This window comes from Anomaloglossus baeobatrachus, chromosome 10 (assembly GCF_048569485.1).
Source record: "Anomaloglossus baeobatrachus isolate aAnoBae1 chromosome 10, aAnoBae1.hap1, whole genome shotgun sequence".
Taxonomy (NCBI): Eukaryota; Metazoa; Chordata; class Amphibia; order Anura; family Aromobatidae; genus Anomaloglossus; species Anomaloglossus baeobatrachus.
Genome location: NC_134362.1, coordinates 70,043,411 through 70,064,197, shown reverse-complemented (window position 1 = coordinate 70,064,197; position 20,787 = coordinate 70,043,411). Strand labels below are relative to the sequence as shown.

The 20,787-nt window shown below is 42.5% G+C and overlaps 1 protein-coding gene across 4 annotated transcripts in view; it reads left to right on the top strand.

Annotated features, from left to right (window-relative positions):
* LOC142255423 (serine/threonine-protein kinase BRSK2) overlaps positions 1-18,567 on the top strand; it is a 253,854-nt gene extending 235,287 nt beyond the window's left edge. For 2 of the 4 annotated variants that reach the window (XM_075327037.1, XM_075327034.1), the window contains exon 20: positions 13,343-18,567. In XM_075327037.1, coding sequence (XP_075183152.1) covers positions 13,343-13,566 — 224 coding nt within the window. In that variant the 3' untranslated portion in view covers positions 13,567-18,567. The remainder of the gene's footprint in view (positions 1-13,342) is intronic. The other 2 variants (XM_075327036.1, XM_075327035.1) reach the window with 2 other exon arrangements.
* The last annotated feature ends 2,220 nt before the right edge of the window (positions 18,568-20,787 follow it).

Below are 20,787 nucleotides of genomic sequence, written 5' to 3'. Positions count from 1 at the left end.
ATCTTATTCCAGAGAAATCCACGTTTTTCTTAATCTGTAAATGAGCTGTTAAGATCTACGGGCTGGACTTAGGGGTGCTTCACACACAGCGAGCTCACTGCCGAGATCGCTGCTGAGTCACGCTTTTTGTGACGCAGCAGTGACCTCATTAGCGATCTCGCTGTGTGTGACACTGAGCAGCGATCTGGCCCCTGCTGCGAGATCGCTGCTCGTTACACACAGCCCTGGTTCGTTTTCTTCAAAGGCGCTCTCCCGCTGTGACACACAGATCACTGTGTGTGACAGCGAGAGAGCGACAAATGAAGCGAGCAGGGGAGCAGGAGCCGGCGTCTGACAGCTGAGGTAAGCTTGTAACCAAGATAAACATCGGGTAACCAAGGTGGTTACCCGATATTTACCTTAGTTACCAGCCTCTGCAGCTCTCACGCTGCCTGTGCTGCCGGCTCCGGCTCTCTGCACATGTAGCTGCATTACACATCGGGTTAATTAACCCGATGTGTACTGTAGCTAGGAGAGCAAGGAGCCAGCGCTCAGTGTGCGCGGCTCCCTGCTCCCTGCACACACAGCTAAGCGGTGTGCGCTGGTAACTAATGTAAACATCGGGTAGCCATACCCGATGTTTACCTTAGTTACCAGTCTCCGCAGCTTCCAGACGGCGGCTCCGTGCAAGCGCAGCGTCGCTTGCACGTCGCTGCTGGCTGGGTGCTGTTCACTGGTCGCTGGTAAGATCTGCCTGTTTGACAGCTCACCAGCGACCATGTAGCGATGCAGCAGCGATCCTGACCAGGTCAGATCGCTGGTCGGATCGCTGCTGCATCGCTAAGTGTGAAGGTACCCTTAGATCTCCCTGAGAATCTGCCTCCAGAGATTATTTTAACTGAAAGTAGGCGATACCAGTGTGAGACATGTAGATCAGGAGAGCAAACTGTCAGTCATTACATGTCTCACACCTGTAAGGATCCTTTAATTTCACATAATCTCTGGCGGCAGATTTTCAGTGAGATCTATGTCCTCCAGCCCATAGATCTTAACAGCTCTTTTACTTATGAAGAAAAATGTGGATTTCTCTGGAATAAGAAAAATGATTGCAACTCATTTTATTCAGCTTTTTATTTTCTGGATGCAAATATAGGTGGCTTAGGAGGGTTTATCCTACTGACGGATTCCCTCTATATAAAGCTGGATAATGAGAAGTTGTGCAACTTTTTAATACATTGGGCCTAATTTATCAATTGCATTGTTTTTCAGTCACTTTTCATTTCTTTTTTTATCTTGAGGCTTTATGTGTTTTTGCATCAAAATTGGTGCATGTGAATCATGAATTTTGCAAAAAATCAAAATTTTATTTTTGTATTTGAATTGTGTTCAGTGCAAGATGTCATGCGCTAAATGGTGCATCAAATAATTGGCATATATAAACTCATTCCAGGGGGGGGAAATGGAGTATTTTTTTTTATGGTGCACACTACATCGGATCGCGCTGTTGTTACCCCCAGTGCGAGCCATTCAAACACTTCAAGCGGCTCACACTGGGTGTAGCAACGAGCGTACACGACCACAGTAGTGCTCGCACGAGTGATCTGTACATGTAAAGCAGCCAAACTCCGAACCCAAATTTTGTTTTTTTTTGTACACTCTGTTTGCTCTTCTCTATTCCTGACTAGACAGTTCCTATAAGTGATAGATATATATATAGATAGATATATATGCACCCTTGTCAGGTTAGTGATAATCAAGACACTTATGAAAAATCTTTTAAATTGTGAGCACTTGGAACACAAATGTATATTTCAACATTTCAGAACTTCTCATTATACAATAAAATGACTATACTGTTACATCAGAAAACTGCTCATTATGTCTCGTTGTTGCTACTATAGCAATGAGAGAGAGTCAAGGTCTAATGGATCGCCATGGTCCCTGTAAGACATGGCTGCCATTCTACAGGATTACTGGATTAAAAAAATAAATAAATGTTGATATATAGTGACACCTGCTCAGTGACCTAGCCCGGCCGGTCCCTACCTATAGCCAACAGCTGCTTTTCTCCAGATATGCCCTGAGGCCTGACCTTCTTTCCTGCATGTTTGGATTGTCCCAGATTTTGGCACGTTAACTGGTTAGAGGTGCACATCATGGAAACCAATGCTCTCCTTCCAGATAAGTTGGGGCACAAACTTTTCAAGGCGCTGCTTATGGCAAGGACCCTTCAAAAATCTTTAATTTGTGATTTTAACACTTGCGGCTCTCCTACTATGCCTGGCCTCTTTCTTTCTTTTTTTTCCCTAACTAATTTCTCTGTCATCGTTCCTCATCTTGTCTTCCATCTTCTTTATGTTTTCCATTCATCACTTTTGGTCACCTCTGTTTGTTTTTTTTCTTGTTTGTCTGTTATTTCACCATTTCCCTTCTTGCCCTCCATTATCACTTCCCGCCATCCATCCTTCATTATGGCATCTCCATCCTCCCCTAATCTATTATATCCCTCATATGGCTCCTGGCAGTTGTTTCATTCCTTGAAAATCAACACTACAAGCAGTGAACTGGATCATATATCACATATATGTCATTATAAAATCTACAAGGGCTAGCCTGGCTCCTGTGAACACTAATTATTTAGTGGCCCAAGCTTCCAAACAAATTATGAAACCTGTGCTGAACACCAGTGCTTCTAATTTCTGCTCATATTTATATTGCAGAAGGTGAAGCCATTTTGAAAAATTAAAACAATCCATAGAAATATTTACCACCATAAAAAAAAACCAAAAAAACATTATCTTAACGACTAAGATCATGACAGTCCCATCACACAAGGTAAACATTATGTCTATCCAGTCTTCATACATAAATTCAATTTCCACATATACCATTGTTGGTATAAAAAAAAGGAAAAAAATCATCCTATTAGGCGTCCTACACACAGGTATTTTTAAACTTTTTTTTGGCTAGTTTCATGTGTTTTTCTTTTATTTTAAAGTTGTTTTTCTTTTTCTTTTACTCATATATGCATTTTGTTTTCTGTGGGAGAACACATGAAAAAATGCCATTCCTACGAGGGGCGATCCAAAAGTAATGATAATCAATAATAAACACAATGAATATATTAAAAAAAATATATATATTTTTCTACATAGTCTCTTAACAAGTATATACATTTAGTCCATCTCTTTTCTAAACTTAGAATTCCCTTCGAAAAAAATTCTTGATCTTGACCCTCAAAAAAATCCCCAACAGCGGTTATCACGTCGCTATTGTCATCAAATTTCTTGCCCTGGAGGTGTTCTTGAGGTGAGGAAAGAGAAAGAAGTCACTGGGGGCTAGATCTGGCGAATAGGGAGGGTGTTCCACCAGTTCAAAGCCCGCTTCTTGAATGGTTGCCATGGCAACTGCAGCTTTGTGAGCCGGCGCGTTATCTTGGTGAAACAGCACTCCAGCCCACAGTTTGCCACACCTTTTCTCCTTGATAGCCTCCCTCATTCTTCTTTGTTCTGCGTAGTAGGAGCCCGTAATAGTGGCTCCCTTCTCCAAATAGTCCACCATAATAATTCCTTCAGCGTCCCAAAAAACGGACGCCATAACCTTCCCTGCTGAGCTTGACACTTTGAATTTCTTCGGCGTCGGTTCGTCAGCTCGTTTCCATGTCATCGATTATTGTTTAGTTTCGGAATCAAAGTGGTGGATCCAGGTCTCGTCCATGGTCAAAAAACATGACAAAAAATTCTCCTTGTCTGCTTGGAACTTTTCGAGATTTGCTATTGAAATGTCAACTCATTTCTTCTTTTGCTCGTCGGTTAACATTTTTGGCACCCAACACGCGGAGACCTTTCTCATATGCAATTCTTTTGCAAAGATTCTTTGAATACTGCCATATGAGATCCCTGTGACCTCAGCTACATGCCTGATAATCACTCTTCGATCTGCCAATACAATTTCTTCAACTATTTTCACGTATTCTTTATTGAGGGACGTGGATGGGCGTCCTTCACGATGTTCATCTTCCATCGATGTTCTTCTCAGCTTAAATTCCTTGGCCCAGCGTGCAACTGTGGAATATAGAGGAGAAGAGTCCCCCAATGTTTCCACCAAGTCGCTGTGTATGTCTTTGGTAATCATTTTTTTCAAGCAGAGGTATTTGATGACAGCTCTGAGCTCGTTTTGTTCCATTTTGATGTTCACTCCTCGGCAGTTCATATTCAAATTAATGTAGCTCCCGGGAATCGTGGCCTATTTAAGTGATTTTTTTTTCCTGGACTAGTGGGTATCTAAGAGAGAAGAAAACATTTTATTTTAATTTCTGTGTGCAATAGAAATAACCGATTATCATTACTTTTGGATCGCCCCACGTATAGCAAGGCGTGTCTGAAAAGAGCTCCAAGGATGAAAAAAATGCACTAAAAGAGCTAAAACATAGAATAAAAAAGTAATAAGAATGTATTGTTTGTAATATGGTGTCTTACTTTCCTCCTAATTGAATAACAACATTTTAATGCCCTAAGAGTATGTGCACACTGAGTGGTTTGCTGAGTTTTTGGAGAAGAAACTCTCAAAAAACTACTCCTCCAAAATCCGAAAACTTCTCAAAAAGTTTAGTTCAGTTTCCACTACAAAAGGTCCGCAAAAAAAACCTGTTTGAACACACCAGAAGGGTATGTGCACGCGACATCTTTAACTGACTGCTTAGTTTTTCAAGGCGAAGATACTTCAGGGAACGCTGGCAGTCTTTTTCTTGAAGGTTTTTTTTTGGCATTTTTTTCAGGCAGCATAAAATGAATCTATAAATGTTAAGCAGTACCCAAAGAATGGACTGGTCACTTTTCTTAGCGGCATCACGACTTTCGAAGCCTGAAGCGGTTAAAAGAAGCTCCAAATGACCTGAACTTATGCACTGCAAGTCGTTTTGACATTGCTGTGCATAATGGTAATTTTTTTGTAGCGGTTTGTTAAAGGGATTGTCTCAAAAACAAAGTGAACTTTAATAAATAGATCTTGGAAAAATAATAAGTTCCACAATTGGATGTATTAAAAAAAATATTCCTGTGCTGAGATAATCTTATTCAGGTGCATCTCAATAAATTAGAATATCATTAAAAAGTTAATTTATTTCAGTAATTTAATACAAAAAGGGAAACGCATATATTATATAGTCATTACACACAGAATGATCTATTTCAAGTGTTTATTTCTGTTAATGTTGGTGATTATGGCTTTCAGCCAATGAAAACCCCAAAGTTATGTTAGAAAATTAGAATAATTATCACAAAACACCTGCAAAGGCTTCCTAAGCGGTTAAAATGGTCCCTTGGTCTAGTTCAGTGGGCTACACAATCGTGGGGAAGACTGCTGACTGGACAGATGTCCAGAAGGCAGTCATTGACACACTCCACAAGGAGGGTAAACCACAAAAGGTCATTGCTAAAGAAGCTGGCTGTTCACAGGGTGCTGTATCCAAGCATATTAATGGAGAGTTGAGTGGAAGGAAAAAGTGTGGTAGAAAAAGGTGCAACCGGGATAACCGCAGCCTTGATAGGATTGTTAAGAAAAAGCCATTCAAAAATTTAGGGGAGATTCACAAGGAGTGGACTGCTGCTGGAGTCAGTGCTTCAAGAGCCACCACACACAGACATATCCAGGACATGGGTTACAAGTGTCGCATTCCTTGTGTGATGCCACTCATGACCAATAGGCAACGCCAGCAGTGTCTTCCCTGGTCCAAGGAAACATAACAAGACTGTTGCTCAGTGGTCCAAGGTCTTTTCATATAAAGGTAAAGTTTGCATTTCATTTGGAAATCGCGGTCCCAGAGTCTGGAGGAAGAGTGGAGAGGCCACAATCCAAGCTGCTTGAGGTCTAGTGTGAAGTTTCCACAATCAGTGATGGTTTGGGGAGCCATGTCATCTGCTGGTGTAGCTCCACTATGTGTTATCAAGACCAAAGTCCTTGCCACCGTTTACCAGGAAATTTTAGAGCACTTCATGATTCCCTCTGCCGACAAGCTTTTTAGAGATGAAAATTTCATTTTCCAGCAGGACTTGGCACCTGTCCACACTGTCAAAAGTACCAATACCTGACTTAATAACCACAGTATCAGTGTGCTTGATTGGCCAGCAAACTCGCCTGACCTAAACCCCATAGAGAATCTACGGGGTATTGTCAAGAGGAAGATGAGAGACACCAGACCCGACCATGCAGATGAGCTGAAGGCTGCTATCAAAGCAACCTGGGCTTCCATAACACCTCAGCAGTGCCACAGGCTGATCGCCTCCATGCCACGCCACATTGATGCAGTAATTCATGCAAAAGGAGCCCCGACCAAGTATTGAGGAATTTACTGTACAGAATTTTCAGAAGGCGCCAACATTTCTGAGTTTAAAATAATGTTCTAATATTCTAATTTAATGACTTTTGGGTTTTCATTGGCTGTAAGCCATAATCATCAACATTAACAGAAATAAACACTTGAAATAGATCCCTCTATGTGTAATGACTCTCTATAATATATAGGAATAGATCCCTCTGTGTGTAATGACTCTATATAATATATAGGAATGGATCACTCTGTGTGTAATGACTCTATATACTGTAATATATGCGTTTCCCTTTTTGTATTGAATTACTGAAATAGAATATCATCAAAAAGTTAATTTAATTTTTTGAGATGCACTTGCATATGTGTCCCTGCTATGTACTGTATAATAGCTGTGTCTGCATAGTTGGACACATCCATTACACAGGGACACATTTATAGGATTATCACGGGACAGAAACATTTTTTAACACATCCCATTGTAGAACGTATTTTATTCTAAGATCTATTAACTAGAATGTACTTTATTCTTGGGACACCCCCTTTAAGTGTTTTTTTCAGGTGTGATCCAGGCGGAATCCTGCCTGAACAATATAGTGTGCACATACCTTTAGCATGTTTTTACACAAACCATTTTTCGGAAACACACAGTGTAGTTTTTTTATGCAGTTTTTTTAGTCAAACTAGACATAGGTAGATTTAAAAGGAATTAAAAAAATAATTCCAGCCTTACATACAGTTCTTATAGTCCCAAAATTAGAAACCATCATAGTTTTTGACAAAAGGTCTTCTCTTTTAAGGGCAATGTATCATCAGAAAATGACCTATTGTTTAAATCAGGTTTTTATGTTCATTGCGTTCCTTAAAGATTTTTGGCAATGTTTTTTTTTTCGTCACTCATTATTAAAATTAAAAAAATAGAAATGTTGCAATTTTTAAGACTATCTTCCTGTCGGTTTAGTAAACACATGTACATTAGTCACAATGGTCAGACCCCAGCGCTATCTTTTTTATTGAAGCATCTAATGAGCTTGTGCACAGTTCATTGAGAAGGGACGGGGAGCAGGGTCAGCCATGACATCACCTATTATGATTGGTGGATCCTGTGTTATAAATGGTGTATAGAAGTTTTACCTGTCATTGCGATCCTGCCTCTGCTGATAAAGATCCTGCTGAAAACTCTTCCTGAAAAGACAGGACGTATAAGTCTAATAAGGCCCTCAGTGGCCACTGTGAAAACTGCAAGATTACAAAGTTGTGTTTTTGTTTGATTAGTAATGGGCAAATAGTAACTATTCGTGTTCAGATTTTTTATAACGAATCCCAAAGTACTATTCCAGTATTCGTCATGAATAACAAACCTAATGCAAGTCATGGGGTAACTGAAGTATTTTTCTGGCCGTGACAAATACTGGAATAGCACTCAGTATTCAGTAAACCTTATCCAGACACGAATATTTACTATTCGCCCATCACTAGTTGTGATATGAAAAAAATTGCAAATAAAATTACATATAACACAACAAAAAGTTTTAAACAATAGGTCATTTTGTGATGTTTACTTTTCTTTGTCGGCACAAAATGACTGTTCAAACTCAACACATCTATTGGGGAAACGATAGTTATGCGCAAATTCCCACCAACTTTTTGTATCAATTTTCACCCTCCTCTTCCTTGACAGCACTGGCTTTACAGGAGCTATTGAAGGGTGTAAATAAGACCTAAAAGACGTGGGTGGTAAGGTGCACTGAACTGATTGCCCAAGCAAAGGGCAAATTGAGTGCTTGTGGTTGGTTTGAACAGTCATTTTGTACTGACAGATTTCCTTAAATCAAGAAACCTGCCCCCTCTATAGAAGGTATTACCTTGCCATCATGACCGCCATATGTATGGCTTGGATTTGTGATTAACTCACATCTTCCTGTAGATCTAGTTACACTCTCACAGATCAAAATCTATCTCTTTTTATTTAGCAACAGAATGAAATGTGCTGAATAGTGTGAAAGTTTAGTCTGTTGCCATGTAGGTAGCCATTTTAGAAGGCTATAGTTTCGGCAAAACATTCTGTTTAGTTCAACTTTTTATTTAAAGGGGTTGTTCAGCCTAAAGTGGTAAGTTTACAGTTAGTCTATGTGACTGTAAATTTATGAATCCTCCCAGCGCACACATTGTGTGCTGTGAGGATTAGCTGATTTTTGAGACGGGAACAGTGGTCATGTGTCCACAATTGTGCGCTATGTACGCTCCCGGTCAGAACCCGACTAGAGGACGTGGTCTCGCTCAATACAAATGTATTTAACAGGTCACGCCCACTGGACGGCCATGCCGACTAGTCGGAGGCACCCACTCCATACATTTGTATGAAGCAAGGCCGTGCCCAATAGTTGGGTTCTGGCCGGAAGCGTACATAGCGCACAATTGCGGACAGGGTGACCGCCGTTCGGGCTCAAAAAACGCTGAATCCTCCCAGCGCACACTGTGTGCACTGGGAGGAGTCATAGGTTTGCAGTCACATAGAGTGACTGCATACTTAACACTTTAGCCTGGACAACCCCTTTAAGGTCTTTGAGTTCCTGTTTTTGGGGGTGAGGTTTTATTCCGGTGTATTTAGTGGTGTTTGCCTTTAGTACAGGATTTCATTGTGTTCTTTAGGATATAACATAAACTGTGTATTCAGATACATACTACTTTTATTAATGGTGATACATATGACTCCTCAGCACATAAATAGGTAGTCCTTTATTCACCGTTACTGATAATATATACCTAAGGATTAAAGAAGGTTGCCCCATATACATAACAGCCAGTCCCAGTCTCTTTTTTCAATACATTTTAGAAAATATAAGTTGAAATCAAATTGGTTGCTATGGAAATCAAGGCCCGTTTTCTCCAAGGCCTAGCATTTCCTATCTGACATTACATAGTGGTCTCTATTAGCGCCTAATCACATTCAAACCGATAAGACTTGAGGCCTTATTAATCAAAACGATCGGACAATAAATCTGTGCTTGTCGCCCTTAGCAACCAATCAGAGCTCATCTTTCATTTCATAAACTGCACTGGTAAAATGAAATCTGAGCTCTGATTGGTTGCTATGGGTAACAATGACAGGTTTAATGTTAGACTGTTTTGATAGATGAGGCCTAGTTTGCAATAAACTACCATTGTTGATCTATCACATCAAACAATACTTTGCAGACATAGACAAGACACTATTCCCGTGGCCACCGTCACACACTATATGATCAGCTCCCGCTCCGCTTTCCTCACCCCATTTTCTGCTTCTTTTCCTGTGCCAACATGCTCCTTCTGCCTCCTAAATAACGCCGCCATTTCTGTCACATCCGCTTCACGTGTCATTCAGCTCAGTGGCTCTGTAGGCTGCAGCACTGTGCACCATCCATTGACTACAGAGCTGAACGATGGCTTTTATAAATGTTACGTGCTCAGCACTCTCTTAATGATTTGTGTCATGTTGTCTCATATCTGTCTATGGCTGTCTCTGCATATCAGTGTTTCTTCTGCGTCATCTATCTGTCCCGTCCACCCTCCTCTCACCAATCCAGCACCTCTCTTTCTTATTTTCTGCCTTCCTTTCTTTATTTCCTCAGCATATTTTTATTTTTTTTTCCAAATAATTTTTTTCCTTCCAGAATTGAGAATAGTTGTCAGGGGAAAGCGCAGGTTCACATTTATTGAATCTGTGCTAATAGATTAGGGAATTGCTAAAATAACAATTCCCCTACATTGAGTGTTTATAGGAAACCTTCCCATAGTTATACTTGTATACCAGCCTGTAATCAGAGGATGGACTAGATCTGTTAGCAGTCTGTCGTCTGCCCATATGCGGAATAAAGGCTGCCATAAACAGTAGCCTGTAGTCTATTGAAAGCTCTCCTGGTCAATCAGGGAATTTTAGTAATAGTTATTATTCTATATTATTATATAAACCACTAAAATATTATTTTGTGCTCACCTTATAGTCTAGATCCAGCCCCAATATCTGGTGTAATCACCACCATTACAATCTTAATACAGATGTAGAATATATATATATTATATATATATATATGCCGCAGGAGCGAGGAACAACATCGGACCGTCGCGTCAGCGTAATTATGGATTACGCCGACGCTGCACCGATGATACGATTACGACGCTTTTGCGTCGCATGCGATGCTGGAAGTACGTCATTTTCAATTTGACCCCACCGACATCGCACCTGCGATGTCGTAGTGTGCAAAGCCCGCCTAAGGCCAAAGGCGGGCTTCGCACACTACGACATCGCAGGTGCGATGTCGGTGGGGTCAAATTGAAAATGACGTACTTCCGGCATCGCATGCGTCGTTGTAGTGTGTAAAGGTTCGATGATATGATTAACGAGCGCAAAATCGTCGTAATCGTATCATCGGTGCAGCGTCGGCGTAATCCATAATTACGCTGACGAAACGATCCGATGTTGTTCCTCGCTCCTGCAGCAGCACACATCGCTGTGTGTGAAGTTGCAGGAGCGAGGAACATCTCCTACCGGCGTCATCGCGGCTTCCGTAGGTTATGCGGAAGGAAGGAGGTGGGCGGGATGTTTACATCCTGCTCATCTCCGCCCCGCCGCTCCTATTGGCCGCCTGCCGTGTGACGTCGCAGTGACGCTGCACGACCCGCCCCCTTAATAAGGAGGCGGGTCGCCGGCCAGAGCGACGGTCGCAGGGCAGGTGAGTGCATGTGAAGCCGGCGTAGCGATAATTTTCGCTACGCCAGCTTTCACAAGATATTGTACCTGCGACGGGGGCGGGGACTATCGCGTGCGACATCGCAGCATCGGCTTGCGATGTCGCAACATGCAAAGCCCGCCTTACATTAGGTTCATTACTAGTGATGAATTCTGGAATAATACGAGGAATTCAGTATGAATATACCAAACACAAATATTTTAGTATTCGTTTATCAACAGTGAAGACCTTTCAGCAATCCATTAGTGAGATGAAACTGTCACTAGACAGGGGGCTCTCAAAATGACTATATGGCTGACAAGTAAGGGCAGTGATGTCCAGACCAGTCACGGGTCTCCTGGCCAAAACTCAGCTCAGGTGTAAATTTTCCAAAGCGATCATATGCCGTAGTTCTGTGTAATTATTGTAGTCAATCGCTGGCCTCAGCTGTCTCTCGCCATGTAAATAACTGCATCACCCCTGCGGCCAGTGATTGGCTGCAGTGGTCACGTGGCTGTACAATATGTGGTTGCTTCAGCCAAGTAAATAGAAGCCAGCGAAGCCCACCAGAATGACAGTGCTTATTTTTTTGTTCTCTACCATTCCCAAAAACTCCTGAACGACCCCTTTTAAAATGCCGTTTCTGTTCCATTAAATGAACGCTATACAATGTATAATGATAAGTTATCACTATACTTTCTGCATCAATTCCTAAAAGTTTTGAAGAACCCTCTACTTTTATGTGATGGGATCAATCATTGGATAAAAGCCTGTCTTTGTCTTGTGATGGACACACAGATGTACGGCCATTTACAGCACAGTTATCAGAGCCATGGATCTGAATGTGTGTCACATGGCAAACTGCAAAAAAGTGATAAAGGTTCTCATTGGGTTCTCAAACTGTAGTCTGCAAAACAGTGAAAAACTAATACAACAATTATATTGGAAAATTTTAGGATCTTTCACGTACTAAGAATAGCATTTATTTCTAAAACTGGAATATCCCGTAAAATAGAGGGATCCGGAGGGAGCACGGGCTAGGTCCCCTTGACACGTCAATGGTTCCAGTACGTATGACGCCGTTTTTATATGTACTGACATCATGGACATACGCAAACCCATTAAAATCAGTGGGTTTGCACACACATCAGTGATTTCTCATGGTCCGTGTGGCGCAGACGCGTGTCCATGTGTTCTGCACAGAGACAAGTCCATTTTTCTCCGGCAGCACTGATGTCACATGGACCACACGGTGGTGTGATCCGTGTGACACATACCGGAGAAAACAAGTGTCTGAAATAAAATGAATTTCTATACTCACCTGTCTTAGCGCTGCTGTCACTTGCTTCAGGGCCCTTTCATTATACTCATTGCTTATTCACTGCACTGTGGACCCGGAAGCAGCAACGCCTGAGACATCAGCACCATGGGCAGCAGCGCCAGGGACAGGTGAGTAAAAAGTTCCTGCTTTCCGTGTGCTATCACTGATAGCACATGGAGAACACGTGTGCAAAACTCACGGCACACGGAGGGCCATATGCACCTTCAACACATCTGTGAAAAATCTGTGTGTTTTTCACTGACGTGTAAAAGAGGCCTTAGAGGTTTTTGGCCATTTCCCCCTCTGTTCATATAACAGAAACAGATGGAAAAATGAAAATTATATCTTCCAATAAAAATCTCTATTAGGTTTCCCAACATCACATCTTTTTTTTCATACTGATATCCTCTTTCGCACAAGTGCCATTGGGTCCTCTCTCAGCACCAAGGATCCAGATGGAACCGCGACCCCCTGCTCCCCCTGTAGCGGTGGGTACATGCCTCTCCCGGTGATTTAAATGGTGGAAAAATTATGATTTTCCATCCTTTGAAGTAAAGGGACAATGGCAGGTGAAATGTCGCAGTGAACAGACCTTTATTCTCATTTTTGTTTTTGCTGCCACAGTTTTGTTTTTGTTTTTTCATTACCTTTATGGTTTCCTTTCACTCTTTCATACACATCCTCTCCTGACCTTATTATCTCTATCTACCTGCCATTTTGCCCCTTCCATTATTTCTCTTTAACCTCTTCTTTAAAGTCTACCTGTTGCCTACATGTGGTAGTGACAGCCATTGTTAAAGTTCAATCCAGACTTACTCATAAATTGGCAACCACGAACGAACAAAATCAAATGTAATAGCAAATTGGCTGCCTCTCCCATGTATGGCCAATGGGCCCATTTTGAGTCTTTCTCCTCGATGCTTTCCCATTGTCTCTGTCTCTCTACCTCTCTCTCTCCGCCTGTCTCTTACCCTTCCCCCCTCTCTCCGTTTTTCTCTCTGTCTTTAGGCCGCCCAATCAGTAACTTCTTTGACGTACTTAAACAACTTTTTTCAGACGAGAAGAACGGTCACGCTTCTCCCGCCCCTGGGCCCCTCAGCAAGCAGCGTCCATCTGATAATAAGGAGCAGGGGCCCCTGGGAGCCAGCGGGAAGGAGAGAGCAAGGAAAACCAGCCCTGTCATCACTCAGGAGACCCCTATCCCTGCTTCCCCCAGCAAACAGGGCACATAACAGAGGAATTTCCTACTGTGACCCCAAGATGTCACTAAAGCCCAATGATACTACAGGGAGTATGTATCCCCTGCCATGTACTCAGTGAACACCAGGTGGCAGTGTCACAGAGTGGTACTATAGGAATTTGCTGTAATACACCATGAAGACATGAATAAGGACTTTCCATACAATAATCCTGGAGAATGTTGCAATTGGTACATGTCCATATGCCTGTAGTACACACAGTGACATGGTGCGAACATTTCAGCCTGTGATTACATCAATGGGCAACATCTGGCTCTCCAGCTATTGTAGAACCACAAGTCCAAGTATGCCTTGTACGCCAGAGCAAGACTTGTAGTACCACAGCAGCTGCCAGAGCTTTCCCCTGATGTGCTCCATCAGATTTCATTGCCTTTAAGTAGCTAAACTGCAATATCCACTGGGCACAGGGTGAATCCTCATCATCTTCATCTCTCCAACCGCACAATGCAGCTCTGAGATATGGGTTTTCCTCCATTATATCCGAATGTAGATAGCACTGGAATACAGAACATGGATTTATCCTTAAGTATCTTCTGCTTTGTAAATACATATAGACGTGTGTATATATTGTAGCACACACCTTATCTCCAGTATTAGGACTATAGTCAGTGCACCATTTTCTAGTCTGGACACTGAATGTCTGTGTATATACGCCTATAAATATGTATATAGAGAGCTCGGAGCACAATCATTGCTGGCTGCAACTTTCCCAAATTAACGACTTTTCTTCTCTGTCTTGTATGTTTGTTCTCCATTTCATCTCTCTACGATGCCATTTTCTCTTGACCATTCTTGGTCATTAATCGCCACCGATTTGGAATTTTCTGCTTCTCTCCATACTTTCTCTTTCCTTTTTCGCATGTGTGTTTTCCCTCACTTTACCCCCCACCAGGAATTATCCCAAAAAGCTAACCAGCCGCCCTTCATCTCCTCCTATTCTTGTCCGTCTGGCCAGAAGATGACCCTGACTCAACCCTGCGCCTACCATCCACCTTCGAAGCCTGCTGAGATGGGCAGTAGAGCAAGCAGGAGTTGGGTTACCATCAAGTAGTAAGCGTATGTGCACACTGAGTTTTTGTAGGAGTTTTTTGTAGGAGTTTTTTGGAGCAGTTTCGCTACCTAAAAAGCCTTGAAATATCTAAATAAAATTGCTCAAAAATGCTTAAAAGAACCATACTACTCATTTATATTGTAAAACCACTTTCTGGTCATATGTTCGGTTTTTTGAGCTTTTGTTTCTGCTTTTTTTGAACACCTGGTGGTAGAAAAGAGAGTGCATGTCACTTCTTTGAAGTGGCTACAAACTAGGAATCATCCAATCAGAAGGCTGCAAAAAAACCTTCAGGGCAAAAAAACAAGGATAACTCTTCCAAAAAGCCAAAAAAAACTCCTCCAAAACTCTTCAATGAAGGAGCATTTCCTGGAGCCACTTCCATTATTAACCTTGTTGGTTTTTGACCACCTAAAAAACCTCCATGTGCTCATACCGTAATACTACGAAAGGTCGGAGTTCATTATTATATCGCAGGAAGCTCTCATACTATTACCTTAATGATAACTTGACTCCTGAACACCTGCCTAGCTGCACCACTCAAGAAACCGAGGACCATAATGTAATGCCTATGGTTGCGTGTAGCTCTTCAGGCTGAAAGGGGTTAATAGTCTATATTGAGGGTTTTTAAATGCTGAATGTATTCAAGGGGTTAACTATGTTTACACGTAGACACACACGCGCACACAACACACTGCTACATCCAGAGAGGGTCACAAGAGGAGCTGTATTCCGTATGGACCCCCGTATAGGGCAGTGCCCTAGTATTCAGCTCCTCATCATCTTGTGGGGGATGTACACAGGGGGGGTTGGCATGTCCTGTTGCATAATGTGAAATATTGGGGCTATTTTTATAAGGTTTGTAAGTTTAGGGGTTGGGTGTTAATCCTTTGTGTTTAAATTATTAACTGCTAACTGCAAGACGGGCCTGTGGATCGCCGCCGCGGATGATGGGTGGAGTTGTGCGGAGCTAAGCAGCACACAAGCATTGCAGACAGTGTTTACATATGTTCTTCTATGTATGTGCATCTGCACGCAGCGCTCTGCAGGGGGACGACCAAGATTGGAATTGCATTATCCATCACAAAATAAAGCCAATCTCATAAGAATCCAATTAATTAAGTTTTGAGTTTTCCAGAGGGACATGGCTCCCATTCAAATCTATTGCTGCACATTTTTACGCAAAATGAGTTAGCAAGGGAGGTCCTGCAACAACATTTTGGAGCCTCAAAAATCAGGAGGGCAATCATAGGCATTTTCTCCCAGTATATCGGAGCTACCATTTACATAAACTGTGACGAAAACAGGAGAAAAGTAGGAAATAAAGTGCTCTGCTAACTTTACATGGAGCTGCGCTGCACGCCATTCAAGCTGGGGTCTCCTGACCCACCCATATTTGAGAGATCAGTGTTGATCCTGGCGCTCGGATGACCAGTTATCAGAAACTGATCATCAATTCTGTAATTCTGATACAAACCCTTTAATAGAAAGGAATACCCCATTCATTTCAATAGGTAGCATATAATGGTTTAATTCCCCTATGTTGGTGCAGTCAGGTTCCCCCACAGATTATACAGTATATGATCATGTATATCTGTTATGGAGCAGGTAGCCTTTTAACAAAAAATACAAAACTTTTAACATTAGGTCTATGGTCCAAAAGGCAAAGAAAAAGTGTTACCCAAAGCGATTCGATTGAACTCTTACTTGGTTGCTTTATGTGATAGGACAAGTTTAGTTAAGACTAATGTATACAAGGGATTTGTGACTTAAGGCGGCGTTACACGCTCCGATTTATCTGACGATATGTTGGCGGGGTCACGGTTTCCGTGACACACATCCGACATCGTTAGCGACGTCGTTGCGTGTGACACCTATGAGCGTCTCCGAACGATCGCAAATAGGTTGAAAATCGTTGATTGTTGACACATCGTTCATTTTCAAAATATTGTTCATCGTTTGGAACGCAGCAGACATATTACTACATTTGACACCCTGCCAACGACGAACAACATCCACACGACCGCCTTGGTCAAACAATATATCGCTGAACGATGTTGCGTCGTTTTTGAGATCGTTACGCGTGACCGCTAATAAACGACCTATGAGCGATCTCGGCAAATCGTAACTACGATCTGGGCGTGTCACATCGCTAATGAGATCGTCGGATAAATCGTAGCGTGTAAAGCGGCCTTTAGAGTACTATCACACTGTGTTCCTCTTCACGTTCAGTGGTCCCATCGGGGCTTCCGTTCGAACTCCCTGCAAAATGGGTTTTGGATGTATGCGCCGACGGAGTCACCATGTGCTCTGTTGTGCACCATTTTCGGGCATATATGCCTGTTGGAGGCGGACACCCAAACATAGTAAACTGTGTCTGGGTGTCCACCTCCGGTAAGTATATACTCCAGAAAATGGTGCACAATAGGGCACACGGTGACTCTGTCTGCAGCATTATAGTCAGTGGCCTCGTTGGTGCATACATCCAGAGCGCATTTGGCGGAGAGTTCGGATGGAAGCCCCGGCAGGACCACTGAACAGGGAAAGGAACGCAGTGTGAAAGCGGCATTATACACTTAGGAACCCCATACACATTAGACAAAAGATGTCTGATAGCGCCAATATTGACAGGTTCAGATGATTTTATAATGTGGGGTGCCGGACAAATTTTGTTCTGGTAAGATGTCCATCGGACATGTCTGATGTCTAACTGCCGATCACCATTGTTCTCCCTGAGATAGGCTGTCAGCTGATGTGTCAGCCAGTGACTTTCACCATAGGAATGCTCAGCCGAGCAAGTGCCCCGATGTATGGGAGAGTCGGCTGAGATGGGCGTCAGTCAAACAATTAGCCAAAGAATCGTACGTCCAGTAAGCCCCTATTTTGCCCAAAATGTCCAATTGGGGGGGGATGTGTAAGTCTGAGAGTCCTGGCAACTATGCGTACAGATATGGGCTCTTCTGACATAATTACATGGAAGTAGATTTGCAGGTAAAACTTACAAGAATGGGATCATCCTAAATGGGATCCTGCTCCGGTAACCCTCAGGGCTCTGCCCTATGCACGTACATATAAAATCTTGCAATGCTTACATGGTAATGTATACAGTTCCAGGCCCCGGTCTGCGGTCTGTAAACATACCGTACCACGCTCTGCACTCTCTGTACGCAGCAGCACGCTCCGCAGGCCCTTCGCACAGTGTGTGGTGTGAAAGTCTCTGTTATTTATAAATACAATATAAATATATATATTTAAGCTATTAGCTGTACAAGGATCACGTTTGCGATGAATGATTCCATTGGTATGTAAATAATCTGATTTTCTGAGAATATGTCCTGTGAATGGGAGAGACAGCACAATACTTATCTATGGTACTGCAGGAGAAAACACATCTTGCCACCATCTTAAGCTTCAGAAATAAAACAAGGCCTCAATCTCTGGTATACACCAAGCTCCCTCCTTGTTCTCTCTTGTCTCTGCGGTTTTAATATCTGCTCCAATGTATATATGTTTGAACATAAAATATCGACGATCAGAGGGTATTATGTACTATGAGGTGCTGAATTCTTGGGGCAGGAGAGACGTAAGGGCAGGGCATGTGTCCCATAGTTACTCTTTTAATTGTGCCGGGTTCCTGAAAGAGTTAATGCCAATGTTCTGTTGACCTCCTGCCTTTCTACACTTGCACATTTTACAGTATTACACCCCATGACCTCCGGGAGACCAGACACATATGGCTCCAGGGCAGGAGTGGTGGTGGTGGTAGGCATTTGGACAGCAATATTTCCCTTGTGTGTTTTGTAAAGCCAGTGGGCGCACACTGCGGCATGTTACCCACCCGCATTGGCGTTCTTAAAAAACAAAATAAGAAAAAAATATGAACGTCTGAAAACAGCCAATAAAATTGTTCAGTATGTACACAATGTGCGGTGGTGTGGTTATTTCCCATGGAGTATCTGCGGCTACGAACATGGATCCATCTGTGGTTTTATGGATTGGAACGTTGCTGATCACCATACAAGGTAACAAAATGTAAGCATTCAGGATAATGCTAAATATGTCCGATGTCTGGACATATCCGTTATTATAACAGAGTTAAAAATGTTTATATATATATATATTTCTCTTCTTTTTTTCCCCAGAAGCAGGGCCTTTTTTGATCATTTTGCTCCATGAATGCTTCAATACCAATCACAGCCAAAGACTCATTGTGGTGCTGTTTATAGGAGAAAATGGCAGATTTTTTTTTTCTGATCTTAGGCAAGCCCTCTAAGAAAAGGCATATACAGTAGTAACACTCTCACAATGCTGGAGAGGAGAACTGGGGATTAAGAAGAAAGAGGAAGAAAATTGTTGATTTGATAATAAAAAGGTTTTATTCCATAGCTCAACGCGTTTCAGGGCTCAAGTCCCCTTCTTCAGGACCAAAAAAGAAGAAAAATTAATCATCGTTGATTTTTCTTCTTCTTTTGGTCCTGAAGAAGGGGACTTGAGCCCTGAAACGCGTTGACTATGGAATACAACATTTTTATTATCAAATCAACATTTTTCTTCCTCCTTCTTGGCGAAAGCGCGGCATTAACCCCCACTTGTCTTCCCCAGCACTAAAGATTCCTCCACGTGGGGCTGCGGCACCCGCCATGGTCTTTATGCTTGCTTGGTGGTTGTGACCCTCACTATCTTATAAGGTGAGTGTAAACTTTTACACACCGCGATTTTAATATCTGATATATAAAGCTGTGTGTCTGTGTGTGTGTGTGTGTCTGTGTGTGTGTGTGTGTGTGTGTGTGTGTGTGTGTGTGTGTGTGTGTCCAGGATTGGCATCTGCACCGTCGCAGCTACAGCCACAACATTTTGCACACTCACACTTCTGGACCCCGAGAGCGTCATAGGCTATGTTTTGAGGGGAAATCTTAACCCCACTCTTTACAGTTAATCGCCAAAAAACCTGCCTCCATTAAAGCGAATGGAGCTGGGAGTCACAGTGCAGCCAGAACTTCAGAAGAATGCGCAGCCACGCCCTTATATGGAATGTTGGCATGTCACAATGCAGCCAGGGAAAGACAGACACAGACAGGGAAAGAGGCAGACATAGACAGGGTAAGAGACAGACATGAAGAGACAGACACAGACAAAGAGACAGACTGACAGGGAAAGAGACAGACAAAGAGACAGAGACAGACACAGGGAAACAGACAGACAGGAAAAGAAAGTGAAAGATACAGACAGAGAAAGAGAGGGAAAGAGAGAGACAGGTTAAGAGACAGACACAGACAGGTAAAGAAACAGACAAAGAGACAGACAGATAGACAGACAGGGAAAGTGACAGATAGATAGACAGACAAGGAAAGAGATAGACAGACAGACAGGGAAAAAGATTGAGACAGACGGAGAAAGAGACAGTCAGAGACAGACAGGGAAAGAGACAGACAAAGATAGAGAGAGAGAGAGAGATACAGAGGGGGAGACAGACAGAGAATGGGAGAGAAACAGAGAGACAGTTACTATCCCGGGCGTTAATACATTCTATTTATACATTCTATCCCGGGAATGTTAATACATTCTATTTTGTTAACAGCAGTTATTAACCCGGGCGAAGCCGGGTAGTACAGCTAGTATCTGATAAGACCCTATTTGCGCTCTTTGTCCTCAGTTTTTATAACACTCTCACACTGACATAGTCTTTACGTAGGTGCTAATAAAATAGTGGCAGATATGTCACCTCTGTGCACTTCTGATGAACAGTTGGAGGCAGCAATGTTTTCCCCTATGATCAGCTCATCTATGTTTTAGGCTAGGTGCACAGTGTACAGTGAAACGAGATAATCTGGCTCCAATTAATACATTCTTCTTCATTGCTTGTTAAATTCTTTGTACATGGGAGATCACATGTTTACACGTAAAGTGCTATAATAGAGTATGCATCAACGAGTTTCATAGTGTAGCCACCCTTCATCAGAAATGCGTTGACTGATGCGCTATTGTAGCACTTTACGTGTAAATATGTGATTGTCATGTGGTGCTCTGCACTCGCTAGGTATCATGGCGGTGTTGGACTCTGTTCACACTGCAGAGTCTGAAAGGCAACCTTTGGTCTCTTAGTTGTTCAGCCAGAGGCGGGCATCAGCTGTTTCATGTTCATT